A 25,121-nucleotide genomic window follows, 5' to 3' on the forward strand; every position below is an offset into this window, starting at 1 on the left:
GACACAAAATGCAAATGAAAGCCTCAATAATTTAATTTGGATTAGATGCCCAAAAGGACATTCTGTGGATTTTAAGTACTCAAAATAGGTGTGTATGATGCAGTTTTATGTTATAGTAACAGAAATAATGGCATAACTGCATAAGTGCTGAAGAAAGTTGGTATAGATCCTGGTGTGTTTACAACAAAAGCATTTTGCACCATCAACGAGAGCAGTGTCAAGAAAGCTAACAGTTCAGTGTGTTACCTGCAAATACAGCCCAGGCGGATTCGAAGAGGACAGAAGAGAAACCTGGAGGATGAGGAGTATCAGTATGGAGGATTTTAAAATTGAGGCAAGCTTATTACGTGTAGAAGTACGAGAAGAAAATCTTTAAACCCCATTTTCTATGTTTTACATTTTTTACATTATTAGAAGCCTTTTGATAGGGACTAATGCTATGAAATTTTCAGGAACTTTTCATGTGTTGCTGCCTCCCTGGAACTAAAAAGTATGAGATCCTGCAGTTACATTCTGATTTTTAGATGATTGTATGTAGAAAAAAGTTAATTTTGGATGTTCAAAATTTAAAACTCTGTTAATGATACAATTTATACCACGAATTAATAACTACAGTTCAGTGGTCTTACATCCTTCTCAGGACACTACAACAAAATTTTCAGATTAATTGCATGATTAGAATTTGAGTTATGGCTTTTTATAAAAGACAATAAAAAAAATAAAAATTCAGATTTCTGGCAAAATATTAATCCTGCATATTTTATTATATTTTTCTGTTAAACCACAGCTCTTTTGCTTTACACATGCAAAATTTTAGATTTGTACATTAATAAATACGGCTGCATGATTTTTTTAACACATTTTTACATTTTCCATTACATTCCCCATTAATATGGTTTTTGTTAATTACTTTGGGATATAATCTGGGTATCTTCTTGGGAATTTGGGATGTCATATCACATGTTCTTTTGGATAGTAGCACTTTGGCTGCACCCAGGGTTTAACAACTCATATTCCACAGGGAACACACTTTCTTGAAACAGTTCTGGATACCTCCTTACCCAATACAATACTTATCGACTCAAGGATCTGATGAAGGGAAAAGTACATCTATGGGTGAAAGATTTGCCCTCACCTTTCCCCCAATACAAAACTACGAAGAACCTTAACATTTCTTACTCGAACAAGATGTTTCTCCTCAATGACCACTTTTAGTCTAATACAGAGGCTATCCTAAGATCCTTAAAAATACACCCAGAAATCCTGTACATAATAATTTCAACCCATTACAGAAGGTGTCCCAATGAATTATCCCAGCACAAAGTTACACAGAATGTTACTACTTGGAAAAACTTAAATGAACCATCAAATTAAGTACTAGCTGTCATTGGTCATGACACAGGTGTTACTTTCCTGGTTTCACTATTATTTGTCCTACAAATAATAACAATAATAATAATAATAAAATGTACTGGAGAACGATGAATACAAATTATACTGGAACAGAACCATTATAACAGATAAAACAACACCACATAACAAACCTGACATCATACTCACCAATAAAAAGAAGAAATTAACACAACTAATCGAAATATCCATACCCAATACAACAAATATACAAAAGAAAACAGGAGAAAAAATTTAAAAATACATCCAACTGGCTGAAGAAGTCAAGGACACGTGGCATCAGGATAAAGTTGACATTATACCAATTATACTATCAACTACAGGAGTCATACCACACAATATCCACCAGTACATCAATGCAATACAGCTACATCCAAACTTGTATATACAACTACAGAAATCTGTAATTATTGACACTTGTTCAATTACCCGAAAGTTCCTAAATGCAATGTAACATATACCGTACAGTTAAAAGGAAGTCACGCTTGATCAAGGTCCGCGTCACCTTCCATTTTTAACCAGACATAACGTCTGAGACAAGAAAGAAATAATAATAATACTCTCTCATCACAATGGAAAAACCTTGGAATGATTAGCAAGCAGTAGTTTATTCAGGTTGATATCAGAGAAACACAAATCTATATTTTTAATTTTTGCATTAGATTTATGTTACAAAAATTCACTGCAAGCTAAAACCCCACTTTCTTTACATTAACTTCAAACTATAACGAGTACAGCTTAGAAAAATATAAAAATAAGTTTAATCATAATGATTTACAGCCGGCAGCTCACTGCAACACTCGTAGCACTACAGTCGCTTGGAGCAAATCAATCACTTTGCATCCAAAGAGTTTTCAGTTTCCTCAACTTTAACAATTGTGTTTGTTTATATTTACCCTTCATTTGATCTTACCACAGTTATTTCGCTTTCTTTGTGTTTGAACCCCTTGCATGCATCATTAGTTTTCGTTCCTCCACTGTGCAGCAACTACTTTTGCTCACTGTCTGTCCCTCTTGGGGTTGAGCCTCCACTTGTGAATTCTGACCACTCTTTCTCCATTTTTTTCTTCGCGAGCTTTACTAAGGATATCCAATTGTTCCCAATAACTTAAAATTTAACTGACTCTCGATCACTCCTTGCCAGTCATTTTCTCCTGCACATGGGCGGGCACGCTACTGATTAATACTCTCCTTAGATGGCTCTCATTACTAGGTTCATCCAACAAATTTATCCTTGTTTGGTCCCATTCAAAATACTTTCACAATCCACCCCAACCCCATTTAGGACAGTACAGTTTTGGGTCCACTAATTCTAGGGTTACTTTCTGCTGGTCTTCTTCAGATCAGTACCTCTCTTTAAACTGCCTCTCAAAATCCTTCCAATTCTGGAATTACTTCACATTAAGGACTGCCCACTCTCCAGCTGCGGCCCTTGGTTTTCTTTTTATCATTCCATACTGATGGAAAAGCATCTTCAAATGTTTGTAAAAAGACTATAGGATAGATTTCCTCTTAAGGGGGTTTTCAAGTCTTCTGAGCATTATTGTATGCTCATGTTCAGCATTCTTTTTCCTGCAAAACATTTTTTCACACAAATCTATAATCACAAACAAAAGTACATTTCCTAAATATTATTTAAATTGATGAACCTATTTGGCACAAAATGGCTACATTATCAGAATTAGTTTCTGTTATGAACCTGAAGAGCATTTCAAAATGCCGTCCACTTGAAAACGCAGGTAGAGAAAATCAACTTATTTTGTTGCCTTTAAATGTAAATAAATAATGAACATCATGAAAAAGTGCTGTATTTTGAGGTTCACACCAAAATTACAAGTGCCTATTTTATTAAATCCAAACCTGCATCTAATTTTACAATTTTTTTTAACATGCGAACAAACAAAAAATTCTCAAGGAATGTGCATTTAAAGTTTTGAGTTCATTTTTTGTGTCTATAACTTTAAAATTTTGCAACTTGCCAATAATCCACTATTTCTGGGCCATACAACATACCTTCCTCTTCTTGGAAGAAATCATTTTCTGAAGTGCGAGTCTCTCTAGCCACAATTCTAGTCGTGACACTGCTCTGGAATAAGGCCGGGATTACACTATCAAATTTCTTTGTCAAAGATGTGATCAAATATTCGTCAAATATATTTAACAAAGATCTTCGACATGGTGCTAAAAATAAGTATTACACTGTCATCATATTTTTTGTCAAAGTTCAAGATGGCTGACAACAACAACAACTTGGTGTCAGCAGCAGTGGCATGTACCACAACTGTACTGTATGCACATGCGGGAGAGAAAAGCGGTAGGGGGGGAGGGGGGGGGGGGGGGGGGAGAACTTACCTGGGTGAAGCAGTTGGTTTTACGACGACACGGTAAAAGCATTCAATAAAACTTCTTACATGAGCTTATAGTGGAGGACGTCAAGTCGTACATCAATTACTTAAGAATGGAAGAGCATACATTTCTGTATGTGCTCAGTGAAGTGTATCCTCATATCTTCTTAATCTATTTTTGTATTCAGGGTGTGTCACACTGTAAAGCGCCTCATCAGCTTCATACATCTCTACTAATTTTGTAGTTGTCGGTACACACCAACTGTATTTACCAGCAATGTTTATAAAAACACTACAGATGACCGAACGCTGCAGTAATGCTCTGCGTGGTAACATGTCGCATTACAGTGAACAGAAGACAAGCGACTTCTTTGATCAAATCTACAGCGACGCCCTACATTTGGTCAAATATTTGACGACAGTTGACGAAGTTCCCTATTACACCATCAAATTTCTTTGACAAAAATATCTGACAAAGATATTGGACAAAGAAATTTGATAGTGTAATACCGGCCTAAGCACCAATCCAAATTTTTGAAGCGTTTTGCTTCAGTTTTCATGGTGAATGAGCAAGCCGTGGTGCTGATAACGATTCCTACGAAACACGTAAAGCAGGACACCCTTAAATTCATTGTTAAAATCAACACACACCTGACTGTTAGCAATTTGGATGACTTTTACATTCAAGAACATTTGTTTTGGAGTATAAGTCCAAATTAATGACTTTACTGTTGTGCTGCATGCAGGCTCAAGGCATCTCTCCATCAAATTGTCATCAGTAACAACAGTTCCAATAACTGCATTCCTCTGGTGGCTTATGATCAAAAGTATCCAGTGTCCTGTTCATCTTAGCTTGCTTCCAAATGGTTCAAATGGCTCTGAGCACTATGGGACTTAACATCTGAGGTCATCAGTACCATAGAACTTAGAACTACTTAAACCTAACTAACCTAATGACATCACACACATCCACGCCCGAGGCAGGATTTGAACCTGCGACCGTAGCAGTCACGCGGTTCCGAACTGAAGCGCCTAGAACTGCACAGCCACCATGGCCGGCAGCTTGCTTCCATCTATATGAACTTTCTGAACAGTAATAGAGCTACCAATTGTCAATCCCTGAATTCATTGGAAAAAGTGGCACCATAACCGCTTTTTTCATCCTCACTTTTGTTGAAAACATGTACCTGAGACATGCGGTGAGCACGTACAACATCCGTTTCAAAACTTTCTTTGACCTAGAACGTTACAATAGCTTTACGGAGAGAGAGAGAGAGAGAGAGATTGGAGTCGCAAATGGCCCAAGCGCCGAGAGGGTCTAGCGCAGATGTATGCATGCTTCCACTGAAACGATTTTCGAGTATAAAAAAAATAATTTGCTGAGAAATCTCTAGACCACAAAATCCTCTTAAAGGCTTGAAACACGAAAATTTATTACATAGATGACTTCCACTGTCTAGACAAAAATTCCTCCTACCACTCGCTAGCTTTCCCCATAATTCTGGTTGTTTTTTTTTTTTTTTTTTTTTTTGTGGTTTTAGGGCGCAAAACTTCTATGGTCATTAGCGCCCAAAAAAAAAAAATAATTCTGGTTGATGGCACAGTACTCCCTTTGAGTTCTCCCTTGTTTTCAGACTCTTCAAATCAATAGTGTTGGTCTTACAATCTCTGTGTTTGCTAAGTAGTCCTTTCAGTACATTTAATGTTTATGGGCTCAGCAATGTTTGCCATCTGCCTAGTGATTTCCTGTAACAGTTTCAGTGTGTTGTATTCCATGCACAAAATCTACTGGTGCAGTATACACTTTTCCCAAGGATTTTGTTGGAATGTTCCTTTTAATTCCATAATTCTGTGACCGTTAAAGTTCACTATGTTTTTTAAAGTTTTGAACTCCCGTGTTTTTAACTCAAGTTGCTACATGCAAGAAATGATTTTCCTGCAATTTTCTTTGGGCACTTACCTCGGATGACACTTCCTGCACAATTCCTACAACTTCAGTATGCTGTACTTCTCAATTACCATTGAACTCTTCTCACGAACATGCTATTTTTAACAAGTTCCTTCTCTAACCTAGGTTTTCAAGTGTTTAATTATTCATAATTAATTTGATTTTAACTTCTTTTTTCTACTCTAGACTCTGCAATATGATCTTCCAGTTGTTTGTCAAGTTTTTTCTAATGCTCCTCATTTGGCTCTTCTTGATATTCTTCCAGTGACAAAGTTTCACAAACACACTCCACACTCACCGGCTGTTCAGTTTCACCTTGTTCACGTTTAAGATCAACTAGCTTATGTTTGCTGTCGGTCTCAACTGCTACTGTAGCAGCATTTCAGCTGCATCAATCCGCTATTACGCATTGAAAAACTGTTCAGTCTCACAACAGTCAGCTGGTAACAGCAGTATCATATGTTGACCTCAAAACTTCAATGAAAACAATGTGCGAACAGATGCAAGGTACTTCTTGGGACCCAGTGCTGCTGTAAATATCCAACTTCCCCAAAATACAGTGGCTCCAAACATTCTTCTTTTGGCTACTATGGTTGAGGCTATTATTTGCAAAATATTATGTTTCTTGATTCACTGTTTCTCTCCAGTTAGTTCCTTTCCCTTCAGTTATGTCATGGTTGCCAGATATAATTGTTCTCTTTCCTGACGTTTAAAATAGCAGGCTCAATTCAAGAAAAGGCAGCTAACATTGAAAAAGTGTAATTATGTTTTTTTTTCTTTTTGTCACTGATGTGAAACGAAAAATGCAGTCTAGTTGTCTTTGCTGATGTATAATGTATTTTTCTATTTATATTATATTTTGCAACTGAACTAATACACGAAACTTGTTACTTAATTGTGATAAGTTTGTAATCAATATATAAAATAAATCAACTCTCATTTATTGTTAAAAAGAACAGTATCTATGAGGCATCATGGAGCTCATCCTCTCAAGCCTGCACAGGCTATACAGCGGCCGAACTCCAGTCGGCTGCCGCCCTTGCTTGCCTCACACAAGGAAGTGGAAGGTGGGGGTGGGTTGGGAGTTGGGGGTGGGGGGTGGGGGGTGGGGGGGTGGGGGGTGGGGGGGTGCATCACAATCAAACATTTTTAAAAGGAGATTTAATATATTAAATAATAGTTCATTCAGGGCACCACGCTGTAGTTCAGGACGAAGAAAATCAATTTTTGGTTTTCATCATATTTCGATAGATGAGGTTTGATTTAAGTACTCTGAAATGTATTTTGCTGAAAACAATTTTTTCGAGCATTTTCCTACCATGTGTGCTTACGTGCCACGCCCAATTTTCTGCATATGTTTTAGATCTTTATATCCCCCACCCCCACATTGCACGTTAGGAATTTTCTTTATGTAAACAACACGCTTTCAAACACGATTAGTTTTGTTCAAGTGTGATTGCAAGTAGTTGTTATACTTACACAGGTTGTGTGGCGTGGACTGGGCGGGTTTTTTAGGTTAGATGGCCTCAGGCAAGTACAGAAAGGGCAACAGCCTCAAAGGGTGCGAGGCAAAGTCAGGACATGCGGGGAAAAAGCAGCAATCGGTGTTGCAACTGTAAACTGTCGAAGCTGCATTGGTAAAGTACCAGAACTTCAAGCGCTGATAGAAAGCACTGAAGCTGAAATCATTAGAGGTACGAAAAGCTGGTTGAACCCAGAGATAAATTCTGCCAAAATTTTTACAAAGGAGGATAGATTGCATGCAACCGGTGGTGGCATGTTTGTCACTGTTAATAGTAGTTTATCCTGTAATGAAATAGAAGTGCATGTTGTTGTTGTTGTTGTCGTTGTTGTTGTTGTTGTCGTCGTCTTCAGATCTGAGACTGGTTTGATGGAGCTCTCCATGCTACTCTATCCTGTGCAAGCTGCTTCTTTTCCCAGTACCTACTGCAACCTACATCCTTCTGAATCTGTTTAGTGTATTCATCTCTTGGTCTCCCTCTATGATTTTTACCCTCCACGCTGCCCTCCAAAATTAAATTGGTGATCCCTTGATGCCTCAGAACGTGTCCTACCAACCGAGCCCTTCTTCTAGTCAAGTTGTACCACAAACTTCTCTTCTCCCCAATCCTATTCAATACCTCCTCATTAGTTATATGATCTACCCAACTAATCTTCAGCATTCTTCTGTAGCACCACATTTCAAAAGCTTCTATTCTCTTCTTGTACAAGCTAGTTATTGTCCATGTTTCACTTCCATACATGGCTACACTCCATACTAATACTTTCAGAAACGACTTCCTGACACTTAAACCTATATTCGATGTTAACAAATTTCTCTTCTTCAGAAACGACTTTCCTTGCCATTGCCAGTCTACATTTCATATCCCCTCTACTTCGACCATCATTAGTTATTTTGCTCCCCAAATATCAAAACTCCTTTACTACTTTAAGTGTCTCATTTCCTAATCTAATTCCCTCAGCATCACCCGACTTAATTTGACTACATTACATTATTCTCGTTTTGCTTTTGTTGATGTTCATCTTATACCCTCCTTTCTAGACACTGTCCATTCCGTTCAACTGCTCTTCCAAGTCCATTGCTGTCTCTGACAGAATTACAATGTCATCGGCGAACCTCTAAGTTTTTATTTCTTCTCCATGGATTTTGATACCTACTCCAAACTTTTCTTTTCTTTCCTTCACTGCTTGCTCAATATACAGATTGAATAACATCAGGGATAGGCTACAACCCTGTCTCACTCCCTTCCCAACCACTGCTTCCCTTTCTTGCCCCCCGACTCTTGTAAACTGCCATCTGCTTTCTGTACAAATTGTAAATAGCCTTTCGCTCCCTGTACTTTACCCCCGTCACCTTCAGAATTTGAAAGAGTATTCCAGTCAACATTGTCAAAAGCTTTCTCTAAGTCTACCAATGCTAGAAACGTTGGTTTGCCTTTCCTTAATCTAGCTTCTAAGATAAGTCGTAGGGTCAATACTGCCTCACGTGTTCCAACATTTCCACGGAATCCAAACTGATCTTCCCCGAGGTCAGCTTCTATCAGTTTTTGCATCCATGACTTATTAAACTAATTGCTCGGTAATTTTCACATCTGTCAACACCTGCTTTCTTTGGGATTGGAATTATTATATTCTTCTTGAAGTCTGAGGGTATTTTGCCTGTCTCATACATCTTGCTCACCAGATGGTAGAGTTTTGTCAAGACTGGCTCTCCCAAGGCCGTCAGTAGTTCTAATGGAATGTTGTCTACTCCCGGGGCCTTGTTTCGACTCAGGTCTTTCAGTGCTCTGTCAAACTCTTCACGCAGTATCATATCTCCCATTTCATCTTCATCTACATCCTCTTCCATTTCCATAATATTGTCCTCAAGTACATTGCCCATGTATAGGCCCTCTATATACTCCTTCCACCTTTCTGCTTTCCCTTCTTTGCTTAGAACTGGGTTTCCATCAGAGCTCTTGATATTCATACAAGTGGTTCTCTGTTCTCCAAAGGTCTCTCTAACTTTCCTGTAGGCAGTATCTATCATACCCATAGTGAGATAACCCTTTACATCCTTACATTTGTCCTCTAGCCATCCCTGCTTAGCCATTTTGCACTTCCTGTCAATCTTGTTTTTGAGACGTTTGTATTCCTTTTTGCCTGCTTCATTTACTGCATTTTTATATTTTCTCCTTTCATTAATTAAATTCAGTATTTCTTCTGTTACCCAAGGATTTCTACTAGCCCTCATCTTTTTACCTACTAGGTCCTCTGCTGCCTTCACTACTTCATCTCTCAAAGCTACCTATTCTTCTTCTACTGTATTTCTTTCCCCCATTCCTGTCAATTGTTGCCTTATGCTCTCCCTGAAACTCTGTACAACCTCTGGTTCTTTCAGTTTATCCAGGACCCATCTCCTTAAATTCCCACCTTTTTGCAGTTTCTTCAGTTCATAATCTACAGTTCATAATCAATAGATTGTGATCAGAGTCCACATCTGCCCCTGGAAATGTCGTACAATTTAAAACCTGGTTCCTACCATTATAGAATCTATCTGAAACCTGTCAGTATCTCCAGGCTTCTTCCGTGTATACAACCTTCTTTTATGATTTTTGAACCAAGTGTTAGCTATGATTAAGTTGTGCTCTGTGCAAAATTCTATCAGGGGGCTTCCTCTTTCATTTCTTAGCCCCAATCCATATTCACCTACTATGTTTCCTTCTCTCCCTTTTCCTACTACTGAATTCCAGTCACCCATGACTTAAATTTTCGTCTCCCTTCACTACCTGAATAATTTCTTTTATTTCATCATACATTTCTTCAATTACTTCGTCATCTGCAGAGCTAGTTGGCATATAAACTTGTACTACTGTAGTAGGCGTGGGCTTCGTATCTATCTTGGCCACAATAATGCGTTCACTATGCTGTTTGTAGTAGCTTACCTGCACTCCTATTTTTTTATTCATTATTAAACTGACTCCTGCATTACCCGTATTTGATTTTGTATTTATAACCCTGTATTCACCTGACCAGAAGTCTTGTTCCTGCTGCCACCGAACTTCACTAATTCTTACTATATCTAACTCTAACCTATCCATTTCCTTTTTTAAATTTTCTAACCTACCTGCCCAATTAAGGGATCTGACATTCCACACTCCGATCCGTAGAATGCCAGTTTTCTTTCTCCTGATAACGACGTCCTCTTGAGTAGTCCCCGCTCGGAGATCCGAATGGGGGGACTATTTTACCTCCGGAATATTTTACCCAAGAGGACGCCATCATCATTTAATCGTACAGTAAAGCTGCATAGTTCCAGTGAATTATTATGGGTGGAGGTTAAACTCAACAGTCGAGCTAGGTTAATAATTGGCTCATTTTTACCGACCTCCCGACTCAGCAGCATTAGTGGCAGAACAACTGAGAGAAAATCTGGAATACTTTTCACATAAATTTCTTCAGCATGTTATAGTCTTAGGTGGAGATTTCAATTTACCAGATATAGACTGGGACACTCAGATGTTTAGGAGAGGTGGTAGGGACAGAGCATCGAGTGACATTATACCGAGTGCACTATCCGAAAATTACCTCGAGCAATTAAACAGAGAACCGACTCGTGGAGATAACATCTTGGACCCACTGATAACGAACAGACCCGAACTTTTTGACTCTCGTAGTGCAGCACAGGGAATCAGTGATCATAAGGCCGTTGCAGGATCCCTGAATATGGAAGTAAATAGGAATATAAAAAAAGGGAGGAAGGTTTATCTGTTTAGCAAGAGTAATAGGAGGCAGATTTCAGACTACCTAACAGATCAAAGTGAAAATTTCTGTTCTGACACTGACAATGTTGAGTGTTTATGAAAAGTTCAAGGCAATCGTAAAATGCGTTTTAGACAGGTACATGCTGAGTAAAACTGTGAGGGACGAGAAAGACCCACAGTGGTTCAACAACAAAGTTAGGAAACTACTGCGAAAGCAAAGAGAGCTTGACTGCAAATTTAAACGCAGCCAAAACCTCTCAGACAAACAGAAGCTAAACGATGTCAAAGTTTGCGTGGGGGGAGGGGGGGGGGGGGGGGGGGCTATGTGTGAAGCGGTCAGCGAATTTGAAAGTAAAATTCTATGTACCGACTTGACAGAAAATCCTAGGAAGTTCTGGTCTTACGTTAAATCAGTAAGTGGATCGAAACAGCATATCCAGACACTCTGGGATGATAATGGCATTGAAACAGATGATGACACGCATAAAGCTGAAATACTAAACACCTTTTTCCAAAGCTGTTTCACAGACGAAGACTGCACTGCAGTTCGTTTTCTAAATCCTCGCACAAACGAAAAAATGGCTGACATCGAAATAAGTGTCCAAGGAATAGAAAAGCAACAGAAATCACTCAACAGAGGAAAGTCCATTGGACCTGACGGGATACCAATTCGATTCTACACAGAGTACGTGAAAGAACTTGCCCCCCCTTCTAACAGCCATGTACGGCAAGTCTCTAGAGGAACGGAAGGTTCCAAATGATTGGAAAAGAGCACAGGTAGTTCCAGTTTTCAAGAAGGGTCATTGAGCAGACGCACAAAATTATAGGCCTATATCTCTGACATCTATCTGTTGTAGAATTTTAGAACATGTTTTATTCTTTCATATCATGTCATTTCTGGAAACCCAGAATCTACACTGTAGGAATCAACATGGATTCCAGAAACAGCGATCATGTGAGGTCCAACTCGCTTTATTTGTTCATGAGACCCAGAAAATATTAGATACAGGCTCCCAGGCAGACACCATTTTCCTTGACTTCTGGAAGGTGTTTGATACAGTTCCGCACTGTCACCTGATAAACAAAGTAAGAGCCTATGGAATATCAGACCAGCTGTGTGGCTGGATTGAAGAGTTTTTAGCAAACAGAACACAGCATCATGTTCTCAATGGAGAGACAACTACAGACGTTAAAGTAACCTCTGGCGTGCCACAGGGGAGTGTTATCGGACCATTGCTTCTCATAATATATATAAATGACCTAGTAAATAGTGTCGGACGTTCCATACAGCTTTTTGTGGATGATGCTGTAGCATACAGAGAAGTTGCAGCATTAGAAAATTGCAGCGAAATGCAGGAAGATCTGCAGCGGATAGGCACTTGGTGCAGGGAGTGGCAACTGACCCGTAACATAGACAAATGTAATGTATTGCGAATACATAGAAAGAAGGATCCTTTACTGTATGATTATATGATAGCGGAACAAACATTGGTAGCAGTTACTTCTGTAAAATATCTGGGAGTATACATACGGAATGATTTGAAGTGGAATGATCATATAAAATTAATTGTTGGTAAGGTGGGTGCCAGGTTGAAATTCATTGGAAGAGTCCTTAGAAAATGTAGTCCATCAACAAAGGAGGTGGCTTACAAAACACTCGTTCGGCCTATACCCGAGTATTGCTCATCAGTGTGGGATCCGTACCAGGTCGTGTTGACAGAGGAGATAGAGAAGATACAAAGAAGAGCGGCGCGTTTCGTCACAGGGTTATTTGGTAAGCGTGATAGGGTTACGGAGATGTTTAGCAAACTCAAGTGGCAGACTCTGCAAGAGAGGCGCTCTGCATCACAGTGTAGCTTGCTGTCGAGGTTTCTAGAGGGTGCGTTTCTGGATGAGGTATCTATACGAGGGCTGTTTTTTAAGTAAGGGCCATTTTTATTTTTAAAAAAAAAGATACAAATACTTTCGTAAAAAAACTTTTATTTTCTGATTCTACACACTTTTACCTACTTTTCTACATAGCTGCCCAAAGTTTTTAATTCCCTCTTCAAAGAATTCGGCCGCCTGCTCCAACAGCCAAGAGTTCACGGCCGCTTTCACATCATCATTGAAGTGCTGCCCGCCAAGATGGTGTTTCAGGTACCGGAAAAGGTGAAAATCGCTAGGAGCAAGGTCGGGGCTGTATGGTGCATGGTCCAAAAATTCCCAGCCAAAAGAATCAATCAAATCCCGAGTCTTTTGAGAGGTGCGAGGCCTAGCGTTATCGTGCAGGAGCAAAAGTACTTTTGTCAGCATGCCGCGCCTTTTGTTTTGAATTGCTCTGCGGAGCTTCTTTAGAGTTGCACAGTAGGCATCTGAGTTGATTGTCATTCCTCTTGGCATAAAGTCCACTAGCAAAACACCGCACCGGTCCCAGAACACAGTTGCCATAATCTTGCGCTTTGACAGCATCTGTTTGGATTTGACCTTGACGGGTGAGGTTGTGTGTCGCCATTCCATCGATTGTCGCTTGCTTTTGGGAGTGATATGGGATACCCATGTTTCATCTCCAGTGACAATTTGACTCAACATGTCATCCCCTTCTTCCTCGTAACGAATCAAAAACTCCAATGAAGTGGCAAATCTCTTCCCTTTGTGGTCCTCTGTGAGGAGCCTGCGTACCCACCGAGAACACAGTTTCTTAAAGTTTAGGTTTTCAGACACAATTTTGTACAAAACCGATCTTGAAACTTGTGGAAATTCCAAAGAAAGAGTGGAAATTGTGAATCTTCTGTCCTCACGAATCTTTGTTTTGACTGCAGCCGCCAAATCATCAGTGGTCACAGAGGGCCGGGCTGAGCGTTCTTCATCATGGACGTTTTGACGGCCATTTTTAAACTCTCTAACCCATTGACGCACTTTACCTTCGCTCATTGCATTCAAGCCATAAACTTCTGTTAACTGACAATGAATTTCTGCAGCTGATAGGCTTCTCGCGGTCAAAAAACGTATCACTGATCGTATCTCACACGCGGCGGGCGATGCAATAATCGTAAACATTATAAAGTAGCACAGTGATGCGTACACGTCAGCTACAGAGCTGCAACTTGCATCAGTGTGAACGGGAAGGATGCCGGCAAGTGGTGCAGTGGCTTGTTGCGGCGTCCGTGCGAACTACGGGACTATACACGCGAACGGCCCTTACTTAAAAAACGACCCTCATATACTGCTTCCCCCTACTTATACCTCCCGAGGAGATCACAAATGTAAAATTAGAGAGATTCGAGCACGCACGGAGGCTTTGCGGCAGTCATTCTTCCCATGAACCATACGCGACTGGAACAGGAAAGAGAGGTAATGACAGCGACACGTAAAGTGCCCTCCGCCACACACCGCTGCGTGGATTGCGGAGTATAAATTTAGATGTAGATGTAGATGCAGTGCTTGTTTTACGTGTGTTTTGTTGTGTTTATTGAAGATGATGATACGTAAAGGCATTTTCAAGAAACAACAATTTAGAGGAAACAAGTTTATAAAGCTTTCTTTACAAGAGGTTATGTCACCTGACAAAAATGTTTCTAATTGTAATTCTTCAACAAGTGCGTCATCAAAGAAGCTCTCACCATTTCAAGAGAGAGGTGCAACAAATTTACTGTAAGTGACAAGGGGTGCAGTAACATTATTATAAATTTGAGAATATTATCAAATGTAATTTCTAAATTTGTACAATGTAGACACTGTGGTGAGTCAGTGTAAAAATTTGTGAGAATGCCAGTGGGAGAAAAGGCCTAGCAATTGCCTTGGATTTCATTTGCACTAAATGCTCAGCTGTGATTTCATTTATGAGTTCTTCAAAACCAGATGCAAGTGGCCCTAATGAAATCAATACTAGATTAGTTTATGCCTTACGATCCATTGGCAAGCGCACGGCTGCAAGGAGAAAATTTTGTTCAGTGATGAACTTACATCAACCACCAAATAAATTTGAAACACTGACTGCAGTATTAGAGAAAGCTGTATGTGAGGTCAGTGAGGAAAACAAGAAACTGGCTGATAGGGAAGCAGTGTAAGAAAATGATGAATGTTCAGATATTGCAGTTGCACTTGATGGAAGTTGGCAGAAAAGAGGACATACTTCTCTGAATGGAGTAGTGACTTCCACGAGTGTAGGCACCGATAAAGTGTTAGATGTGGAGATAATGTCTAAATGTTGCAAATATTGTAAAGTCAATGAACATGAAGAACACAACTGTGTGGCTAACTTTAGAGGAACAGGTGGTGGTTTGGAAGCTCATGGAGTACAACAAATATTTCATCACTCTGTAGAAACAAGAGGCATACAGCACACCCAATATTTGGGTGATGGTGACAGTAAGCCATACAACAATGTGGTGAACTCTAAGCCATATGGACATGCCATATTAGCAAAATAAATGTGTAGGCCACGTTCAAAAACATTTGGGAGCAAGGCTGAGAAAACTAACTGTTGATATGAGAAGAAAAAAATTAGAAGATGGAAAATTGTTGACCGGACAGGGTCGGTTAACTAAAACTGAAATAGAAAACTTGCAGGTATACTATGGGCAGGCAATTAGGAGAAATAAAGAAAATCTGGAGGCGATGAAGCGAGATGTTTGGGCCATATTCTTCTGTAAGTCCTCCACTGATGATAAGCCATGTCATGGATTGTGTCCATCAGGAGAAAATTTGTGGTGCAAATACAATAGGGCTCAGGCAACTGGAGAATCTTAATCTTACCAGCATTCTCTTCCTGCTACTGTTATTACAGCAATAAAACCTATTTTCATAGACTTTGCTCATCCTAATCTCCTAAGGAATGTCTGCATGGGCAGACACAGAACACAAATTAATGTTTCAACAGCATAATTTGGAACCACCTTCCTAAAACTGTATTTGTAGGCATGCATACAATGAAACTAGGAGTTCATGATGCTGTTATTACATTCAATTGTAGTAATATTGGAAAGTGTTGGGTACTGAAAAAGCTGGGAATTAATTCTGGTGAAAATATAATCACTGGGCTGCAACATTGCGATAAATGAGGATAGCCGATGCAGGCAAGTCTGCATCTAATATGGCCAAGAAAGCAAGACAAACATCCAGAAAGGTGAAAAAGAAGCTGAAAGACCCGCCAGAGGCCAAAGAAGGCCCATCATATGCAGCAGGACTGTTTTAATTAACTGTAAGTAACAAATTTCAAAAGTTTTTTCTTTAAAGTCAATTTCCCGCAAACTAAAGTTTTCAGTACATATGCCCCATTACATTAGAAACTATCGTAGATAAATGAATGAAATTTTCAGACTGCATAACATAAAAAGCCATCTCTGGTACTACATTCATTAATATTCCCCCATTAGGAAGTTAACAAAAAATATTTTCTACAGAAAAACTTAAATATTTTTTGTTAATAAATATGAAAAAGTATTTCTTAAAAAGTATAAAATGGATAAAGTAGATTTCAGTACAGTTGACTATTAGCATCCTGAAACATACAGTCAAAATATTAAGGTCCTGCATCAAACAGTTTTTCAGAAATGGGTCAACTATTTGGCTAAATTAACATGGGTTAGATAGGCAGGGTGTGCTCCCCTTAAAGACATAGTGAAATTACACATTACCCACAACTGCGCCAGTAGCAAAAGATTATGAATGCTAACATCAATCATTTTGTATTGTAATATCTTTTTGCTAGCACTTTATTTCACAGTAAGATGGAGTTGTCACTATCCACTAATTAGATTTTGCAAAACTTCATGCATTCAGTATACTCACTTGATGACTGGGAATACTAACCGACCATTATACTTAACAAATTTTCCATAAGCATGCTGTTTTAGACCAGACTGTGGAATATACAATTAGTATTGAGTTACTGCAATCAATTTGTGTCTTCACTTTCATGGGAGTTTGCTGTGATGTATCATGAAAGGAAACTGAATAAAGAATAACTAAAAAATGAGACAGAGATGAAGAGATTCTTATTATACTCGTAGACTGACCTCAAAGTTTTTCCAGTTACAAAGCTGAAGCAAATCTTACCATAAAAGGAGTTACATTATTTCCAATATTTGTCGTATGATTCCCCCAGATTTGACATCTTCAAAATGACGAGTTCTGTGTGTTAAAGTTTAAAAAAATCTCTTATTTCTTTCCTAAGTATTGACATAAAAAATATCTTTTTGCTGAAGAAAGCTTTCTCTTCTGTGCCAGTTTCCTATGTTCCTCATGGAACCCATCAAGAAGTTTTGTGCCAGACATCATGCTTTCTTATATTGTCTTCACTTACTTCTGTTTTGGTCAGACATTTGAGCAGAGTGCAAACATAAACTCCATATAAATTACACAATGGATTTATCACATCCAGACACCATGGGGCTTGGTGGTCACCCCTCTTTACAGATGTCAAATGTCGTAGGCTGGGCAGACTAGTAAAACAGAACAGGCGGCGAACTGTGGCAGAGCTAACATCAGGCTTCAATGCTGGGCAGAGTTTAAGTGTGTCATAACACACAGTGCACGGAACACACTAATTATGGGCCTCAACAGTCAATGACCTATGCACATGCCAATGTTAACACCACGATACCAGCAACTACGACTGAAAAGAGCACGTGATCATCAGCACTGGACATTAATGTAATGGCAGAGCACTGCATGGCCTGATGAAATGAGATACCTTCTTCATCATGCCGACAGGATGGTGGGAATCTTTCGATTTTCAAGTGAACAACTCCTTGAAACCTGTACTGTGGGATGGAGACAAGGTGACGACAGTTTCATTAGGCTCTGGGAAAAAATTCATGTGGGCATCCATGGGTCCAATGGAGCTCGTGCAAGGCGCCATGATGGTAAAGGAGTATTGTACACTGGTTGTAGACCACATAACCCCTTCACGACGATCATGTATCCTGACGACAGTGGCAGTTTTCAACAAGATAACGTGCCATGTCAAAAGGCCAGGAGTGTGATGGAGTGGCTCAAGGAACACAATGGCAAGTTCCAGTTGATGTGCTGACCCCCAACTCGAAAGAGCTGAATCCAATCGAACACATCTGGGACGTAATTGAACGTGGCATCAGAGCTCATCACCCCCTTCCTGGTCTTTACATGAATTACGGCGACCTGTGTGTGTGAGTGTGTGTGTGTGTGTGTGTGTGTGTGTGTAAGGGGGGGGGGGGGGGCCGCATGCATGTGCACATGTGGTGCCAACTCCCTTAAGCAGCCTACCTAGGCCTCACTGCTTCCATGCCACAATGTGTCGCCCCAGTTATCCACGCCCATGGGTGTGGACATACCAGCTATTAAGTAGATGGTCATAATGTTCTGGCTGATCAGTGGGTATTCTTAATAATAATAATACAATACCGAGCAACATTTAAATATCTTAAATGTCATACTTTATGAACAAAGCATAAAAATAGAAAACAGATTTCGAAAAAATACAGAAATATTCGTGAAGTGATTTGTCTGTAAGTAAGAAATGGTATATTAAAGGAACATTCGATGTCCCTTTGAATGATTTTTGAAATAATGTGCTGACTGAGAATGTAAAGTTAAATGTCTAAATTAGAATCAAATCTTTTTAATGTGTACTATAGGATATTTGTCTGTTGGATTAAGCAGACCATGCAGTCTGCTGTTGTGTGGTCTGGAGATATGCCCAACTGTGAAGGTGAATTCCAACAATTTTTCAGTCTCAATAAAAATTTTTTAACAGAAAATCTTCCAAATATTAGGTAAGAGAAAGCATGTGGTGCAAGAAGTAATGTTTTCGTCACAAGTGCTGTCAATATCTTTGTTCCTGCTCTTCCCTCCCATTTGCATTCCAGCTGCTACTGTTCTTTGTTTATGTTTTTTAAAAATTTAAACACTTCATTTAGCAAAGCAATGTCCACCACTTCTTGCTTCAAAGTTCAAAACAACTTGGATTACGAGTATTTCTGTAGATAAGTGCCACCGTGCATGGACATTCTCACAGAGCCAAATTATCAGAACATCATTATACTGAAAATTCAATATTAAAGTTTTATTCTGAGGCCAAAAAAGAATTTACAGATGTTCTTAAGTTATGAGCATAAGCAGTTACACAAAGTTTCATGAAAATCTCTGATGGTGGGTGACACAATGTGGGGTGATTTGACATGGATTGACCCCATAGCTTTTTACCATAACTTAATAAACACAATAGATACGTACAACAGATTTTAGCAATCAATAATATATTCTCCTTCACTATTTACAACAGTCTGCCAATGCTGGGCTAACTTTTCGATTCCACAGCTGTAGAAATCACATGCGTTCAAGATGATGTACTTGCTGAGCTATGCTCAGAGCACATTTTTATCCAGAAAGGAAATTCCTTTAAGATTGTTTGACAGAGAGCACATAAGGTGAAAATGTGGGGGTGCAAGATCAGGTAAATAGGACAAGTGTGAAATGACTTCATAATGCAGCTCCTGTATAGTGTTTTCTGTCAATCTAGGAAGTTTGCCTACATGAACAACTGGGCCCTAGCTGTACAACATGAATCATTTGAGGCCACTGAAGATGTCCTGTGCTCCCACCTAAAGTCACTGAAAGACTACTTTCGCAGCTAAACCCAAACAAGGCCAAAGAATCGCGCCTCCACTTTAGCAACCACTCAGCAAGAAGAGAGCTTAATGCTATCCTTGAAGGGAAACGCCTTAACTGTAACGGCTACCCCAAATACCTAGGAGCTACATTGGACAGGACACACTCTTGCAAGGAGCACCTGACAAAGACTTCAAGCAAAATGAGGACAAGAAATTGTGTGGCACTACTTGGGGGCTCCACAGCAGATACACTCCATCCATCAGCAACTGGCCTTGTCTACTCAGTAGCAGAACACTGTGCACCAGTATGGATTATAACCCATACACAAGCAGAACTGAGGTGGCACTAAATCACACTGTAAGCTTTATCAGTGGCACAACATAATCCACCTCTACTATATAGTTGCAAACCCTAAGCCATATACCACCATCAGAGATACAACAAAAAATTCTCTGCCCATACATAATGATACAGCTGAGCTGGGAGTGAAGAAGACTTAAATCAAGGAAACCACCACTACTCACTGCTAAAGAGATGATGACCTCCAACTTCGACATTCACAATTTCTGGAAACAGCACTGGTGAGAACACTGCCCATCAAAATGCCAAAGCTTCTTGACAAATGAGAAGTCACCCGGCTTCAATCAATCACGAAAAGTGTAGACAACTTTAAACCGCATACGCACTACGGAAGAACTGCTGATGCCCTCGACAAATTGGGAAAAATACCAACTCCACATTGCAAATGCATTGCTGAGAAACAAACAATCCGGCATATAGTATGAAGGTTGGAACATTAATAGTGGCAACTACTTATTTACAGCTTGTACAAAATAGACACACATTTCAAAGTTTTAATGACCTTCAAAGTAGTCACCAGCATTGTGTATAACACGTTGCCAGTGATGTGGAAGTCGTAGGATACTCTTAGCAGTGCCAGTTGTGTTGACAAATTTGTAGCAGTTGTGAAGCGAATACTGCGAAGTGTTTAATTCACTTTAGAAATCGAGTTGAACTCACAAGGGCTTAACTCAGGAGAGTGCAGTAGGTGGTGTAGCACTTAGCAGCCCCATCAGTCAAACAAATCAGTAACAGCTTGCACTGTACATTCTTGAGCATTGTCCTGCAAAATGATGGTCAGGTCCTGCAGAAAGTTTCATCACTTCTGTCTCTAAGCTGGTCGTAGGTTGTGTTCCAAAAATGAACAGCATAGAGACAGAAGTGATGACACTTTCTGCAGGACCTGACCATCATTTTGCAGGACAATGCTCAAGCATGTACAGTGCAAGCTGTTACTGATTTGTTTGACTGATAGGGCTGCTAAGTGCTACACCACCTACTGCACTCTCCTGACTTAAGCCCTCATGAGTTCAACTCTATTTCTAAAGTGAATTAAACACTTAACAACATTCGCTTCAGAACTGCTACAAATTTGTTGGGCAATAGACCGTGCCGCCTGAACTGTCAACACAACTGGCACTGCTAAGAGTATCCTACGACTTCCACATCACTGGCAACGGGTTATACACAATGCTGGTGACTGCTTTGAAGGTCAGTAAAACTTTGAAACATGTATCTATTTTGTGCGAGCTGTAAATAAATAGTTGCCACTATTCAAGTTCCAACCCTTGTATAAGAATGTCCAGCTCAAGCTTACAAGAGAAGAGAAGAACCTTCATCAACTTCCTAGCTGCAACAGATGAGGCTAGTGATTATAGTCAATGTCTGAATGTTAATTTGTAATTAAACTGTACATAAAGTCTACAAGATAAGCTATGTATGCCATAAGATGAATAAATGTCAGTCTTAACAGAATGTGAGCAGGCATTATCGAGGAATAGCATCATTTCACTCAGTCTTCCTGGTCATTGTTCTTGGATTGTGTCTGCAAGGCAACTCATCTGCTGACAATAAATGACAGCAATGATGGTTGCACCTCAGGGAAGCAATTCTGAGTACACAATTGCTGTTCCACCAGATGTGTAACATTATCTTTTGTGGATGTGCATAAATTTTTGTACAGGGAGTTGCTGCTTTGTTAGGGCTCAACTTTTCCATTCTATTCCTTATGTAAGTAGAAAGACATCACTTCTTGTCATCAGTAACAATCCATGATAGGGAAAGTCAGTGTTGCTCGTGAGCCAATTGATGAGGAGCAAGCAGAGATGGCCACCCGCTGATTGTGATTCTGGCTTAGAGCAAGTGGTACCCATTCACCTGATTTTTGAACCTTCCCCATGGCACACAAATGTCATATGTCCTTGGAATGAGCACAGTTCATCACATCTGCCAGTTATCAAGTACACTGACGTGGATCATTGTGGATTGAGACATTTAAACAATCTTCATCAATTCCTGAATGTCTTTCTGAACGTGGACAGTCACTATAGTTGTGTCACGAAAGATGGCAGTCGAGTTTAGGCTTGTTCTACGCACCTATGTCACACATTCACCATCAACCAAAGAGCTTTCAGTAGGGTACTGAGAACTCTGCTGTGAATGGCGTAGTTAATTTATACATTAAACGTGATCATAGCAAGTTGTCATCGATGACTGTGGTGAAAAGTGATAAATTCTGCATAAGCAATCGAGAAACACGATTTGCAGGATATACACTTTCTTCCAGCAACGCACATGCACATACCACAGCTCTCATTTTCAATCGTCGCCTATGCAATTTCCATCCATGCCTCGACATGCGTGGACTGCCATGCTTCATGGATCGGACTGTAACATCGGAACGATCCTCCTTAATACAAAGAAAAACTTTCCTTGCTGTGCTTTGTCCAATGGCATTATCACCGTACATGGTGCAAATATTTCTGGCTGCCTGCACTGCTGTCACCCCTCTACTGAACTCCAGCAGAAGTACATGTCGGAAAGGTTCAGATTTCACCGCTTGGCACTCCATTTTCTAGCGTTTGCAACTCCAATCAATATCTCCCAATGACAATACGTACACTCAAATAACAACAGTGAACTACAAATAAAAATTGACAGTCGATAAATAAATCGACAGCAACTGGAATTCCAGCATGCAAAACAAAAACGCTACAAACTTGTGCACCAACCTAATATTTTATGGATGGCAAAATAGGCCTTCTTAGTTAATGCAATGATAAGAGAAATTCACTGCTGATAATCCATTTCAGGGAAAAATACCAAGAGTGCCAAGATTATCACAGAAGTAAAAAACCAGATTAATTATACAAAACAAATTCCAAAAGACACCCATTAATTTCTACTAGTCAAAACAATAAATTAAGTAAAATAAAGCACAGAGGAAGAAAATAAACATTTGCCTCAGTTTTGCATTTTGAATTTAGAAATTCAAACTGGAACTTACTGGTACTTTACAACAGCTAACAATATTCAAAAAATAACAAAAAAAATTACAGTTGTGTGTATACCCACTCATAACTAGAAATTTACTCACTATTAAATAAATGTGTCCGAGTATGTGACATTTAATATGTTTGAAAAAGATAAGCTACAATAATGTATATGAGAAAAAATTGCACACAACACGCTACAGCCAAAACCAAGAACTAACTCTTCATAGTCTTGCCAGAAATCTTTTAGAAACTTCATACAAACCTTGTGAGCACGCAAAGTTCGGCCCTCACATGCAAGGGTCACATCGCAAAAACTTTCACGCTCTAGCAGTTGGCTGAACATGACTTGCAGATTGTTGTGGTGGTACTTCCACCTCAAACAATACTGCTGTGGCAGCATTCTCTGATGTGTATTCATTTTACTTTAAAAGTTCTTGTTGCCTCCTTATCTGAAATTCTTTCACCACTTAATAATCTGAGCAGTCAGCCAATTTGTATCCAACTGGGCCTTCCTCCTGATTCAGTGTCTTTCTCGGATATTCATGAGTTTCTTCAAGCTCTTCTATCCATGCAAAAGTAAAGAAAGAAATTTTCAAAAAATTAGTAGCAGTCAAAATATTAATGACTAAAATCTCTCTCTCTCTCTCTCTCTCTCTCTCTCTCTCTCTCTCTCTCTCTCTCTCTCTCACACACACACACACACACACACACACACGCACACACACACACACACACACACACACACACACAAATTAAAACTAACTAAATATCACCCACCATGCCATTATGGATCCTAGCCTGAACGACACTGAGGAAAATAATCATCTGGAGGTATATGGCCCTCGACTATGTAGGTGAACATTTCTACATACATAAAATTGGAGGGAGGAGGGGGGGAAAAATAAATGTTCATAAACTGAGTTACCATGTTTCAGTTTATGGGCCTATATCTCTCAACGCTTTCACTAAACAATGAGTGATTATGTTTGCTTATTCCACTGTTTGTAACAGAATATTACTGTATCACATTCTATAACCTCCTTCACAATTCAAGAAAGAATAGAAATATTACCAAACACTCAAAAATTTATCCATGGCAAAATAAAATGATAGTGTAAGCTGCTAAAACAAACAAATTCTGACAACATTTCACAAAAATATAATTACCAAGCAATATTTGGCCATCTAATAAATAGCCTAAAGAAGGATAAAGGGAACTGATTGGTCAGCAAAGGCAGCTCATGAACAGTTGCAGAATAAAAATGTACAATTAAAGTTAAGGTATAATGTACAGGATGTCCCAGGAGGAACGGTCAATATACAGGAATGTGACAGAAACTAGCTTTCAAACCAAAAAAGGACTAAAATAAATACCTTATTGAAAGCTCTCTACTTCCCAAGCTTATAAGGGGCATTCAAAAAGAAATGAGCAGGAGGAATAATTACAGAAACCAGTACCTGTATGTCAGAAGTATTGACCCCAGCTGTTGAGACACTTGTCCCACTGTGACACAAGGCGGTGAATGGCTCTCTCATAAAATTCCCAGGGCTGCAGTGTTAACCAGTTCTGCAGATACAGCTGGACGTTGTCGTCCACATGAATCATTTGCCCCTCGGAGCCTTTTTAAGAGAACCAAGATGGCCCCCTTCTAATTCACTTCCTGCAGCACGGGACAACAGTGAATGCCCAGCATTACTCGCAAACCTTGACCACCCTTCGCCAAGGGATCAAATCAAAACGAGCAGGCAATCTCACCTGTGGGGTCCTTCTGCTCCACGACAATGCAAAGCCTCATACAGCCAACACGGTTGTAGCACCATTCAGAAATTCAAATGGCAGGTTCTCTGCCACCCTCCATGCAGTCTGGACCTTTCCCCCTGTGATTATGCCATTTTTGGTCGCCTTAAAAAGGCTCTGAGGGGCAAACGATTCCCCTCGGATGCCGATGTCCAGCTGTACGTGCGGAACTGGTTAACATAGCAGCCCCAGGAATTTTATGGGACAGCCATACACCACCCCGTGTCACATGGGACAAGTGTCTCAACAGTCAGGGTCAATACTTCACATAAAGGTACTGGTTTCTGTAATTATGCCTCCGGCTTTCTTTTTGAACACCCTTTACAGAAAGGTGGTGGCCTGTGGCCTGAATGGGGAGGAGGGGTGGGGGTGGGTGTGGGTGTGGGAGGGGGGAGCAACCCAGTGAACACAAGCTCTGAAATGCATACCTCAAGACCTATAAGTGCT

General features: G+C 39.8%; 1 protein-coding gene across 3 annotated transcripts in view; it reads right to left on the bottom strand.

Annotated features, from left to right (window-relative positions):
- LOC124612330 (longitudinals lacking protein, isoforms H/M/V) overlaps positions 1-25,121 on the bottom strand; it is a 152,834-nt gene that overhangs the window by 110,476 nt on the left and 17,237 nt on the right. For all 3 annotated transcript variants that reach the window (XM_047140473.1, XM_047140481.1, XM_047140490.1), the window contains one exon: positions 23,139-23,438. In XM_047140473.1, the coding sequence (XP_046996429.1) occupies positions 23,139-23,294 (156 nt within the window). In that variant the 5' untranslated portion in view covers positions 23,295-23,438. The remainder of the gene's footprint in view (positions 1-23,138; positions 23,439-25,121) is intronic.

Source organism: Schistocerca americana, chromosome 1, assembly GCF_021461395.2.
Source record: "Schistocerca americana isolate TAMUIC-IGC-003095 chromosome 1, iqSchAmer2.1, whole genome shotgun sequence".
In the NCBI taxonomy this organism is placed as follows: domain Eukaryota; kingdom Metazoa; phylum Arthropoda; class Insecta; order Orthoptera; family Acrididae; genus Schistocerca; species Schistocerca americana.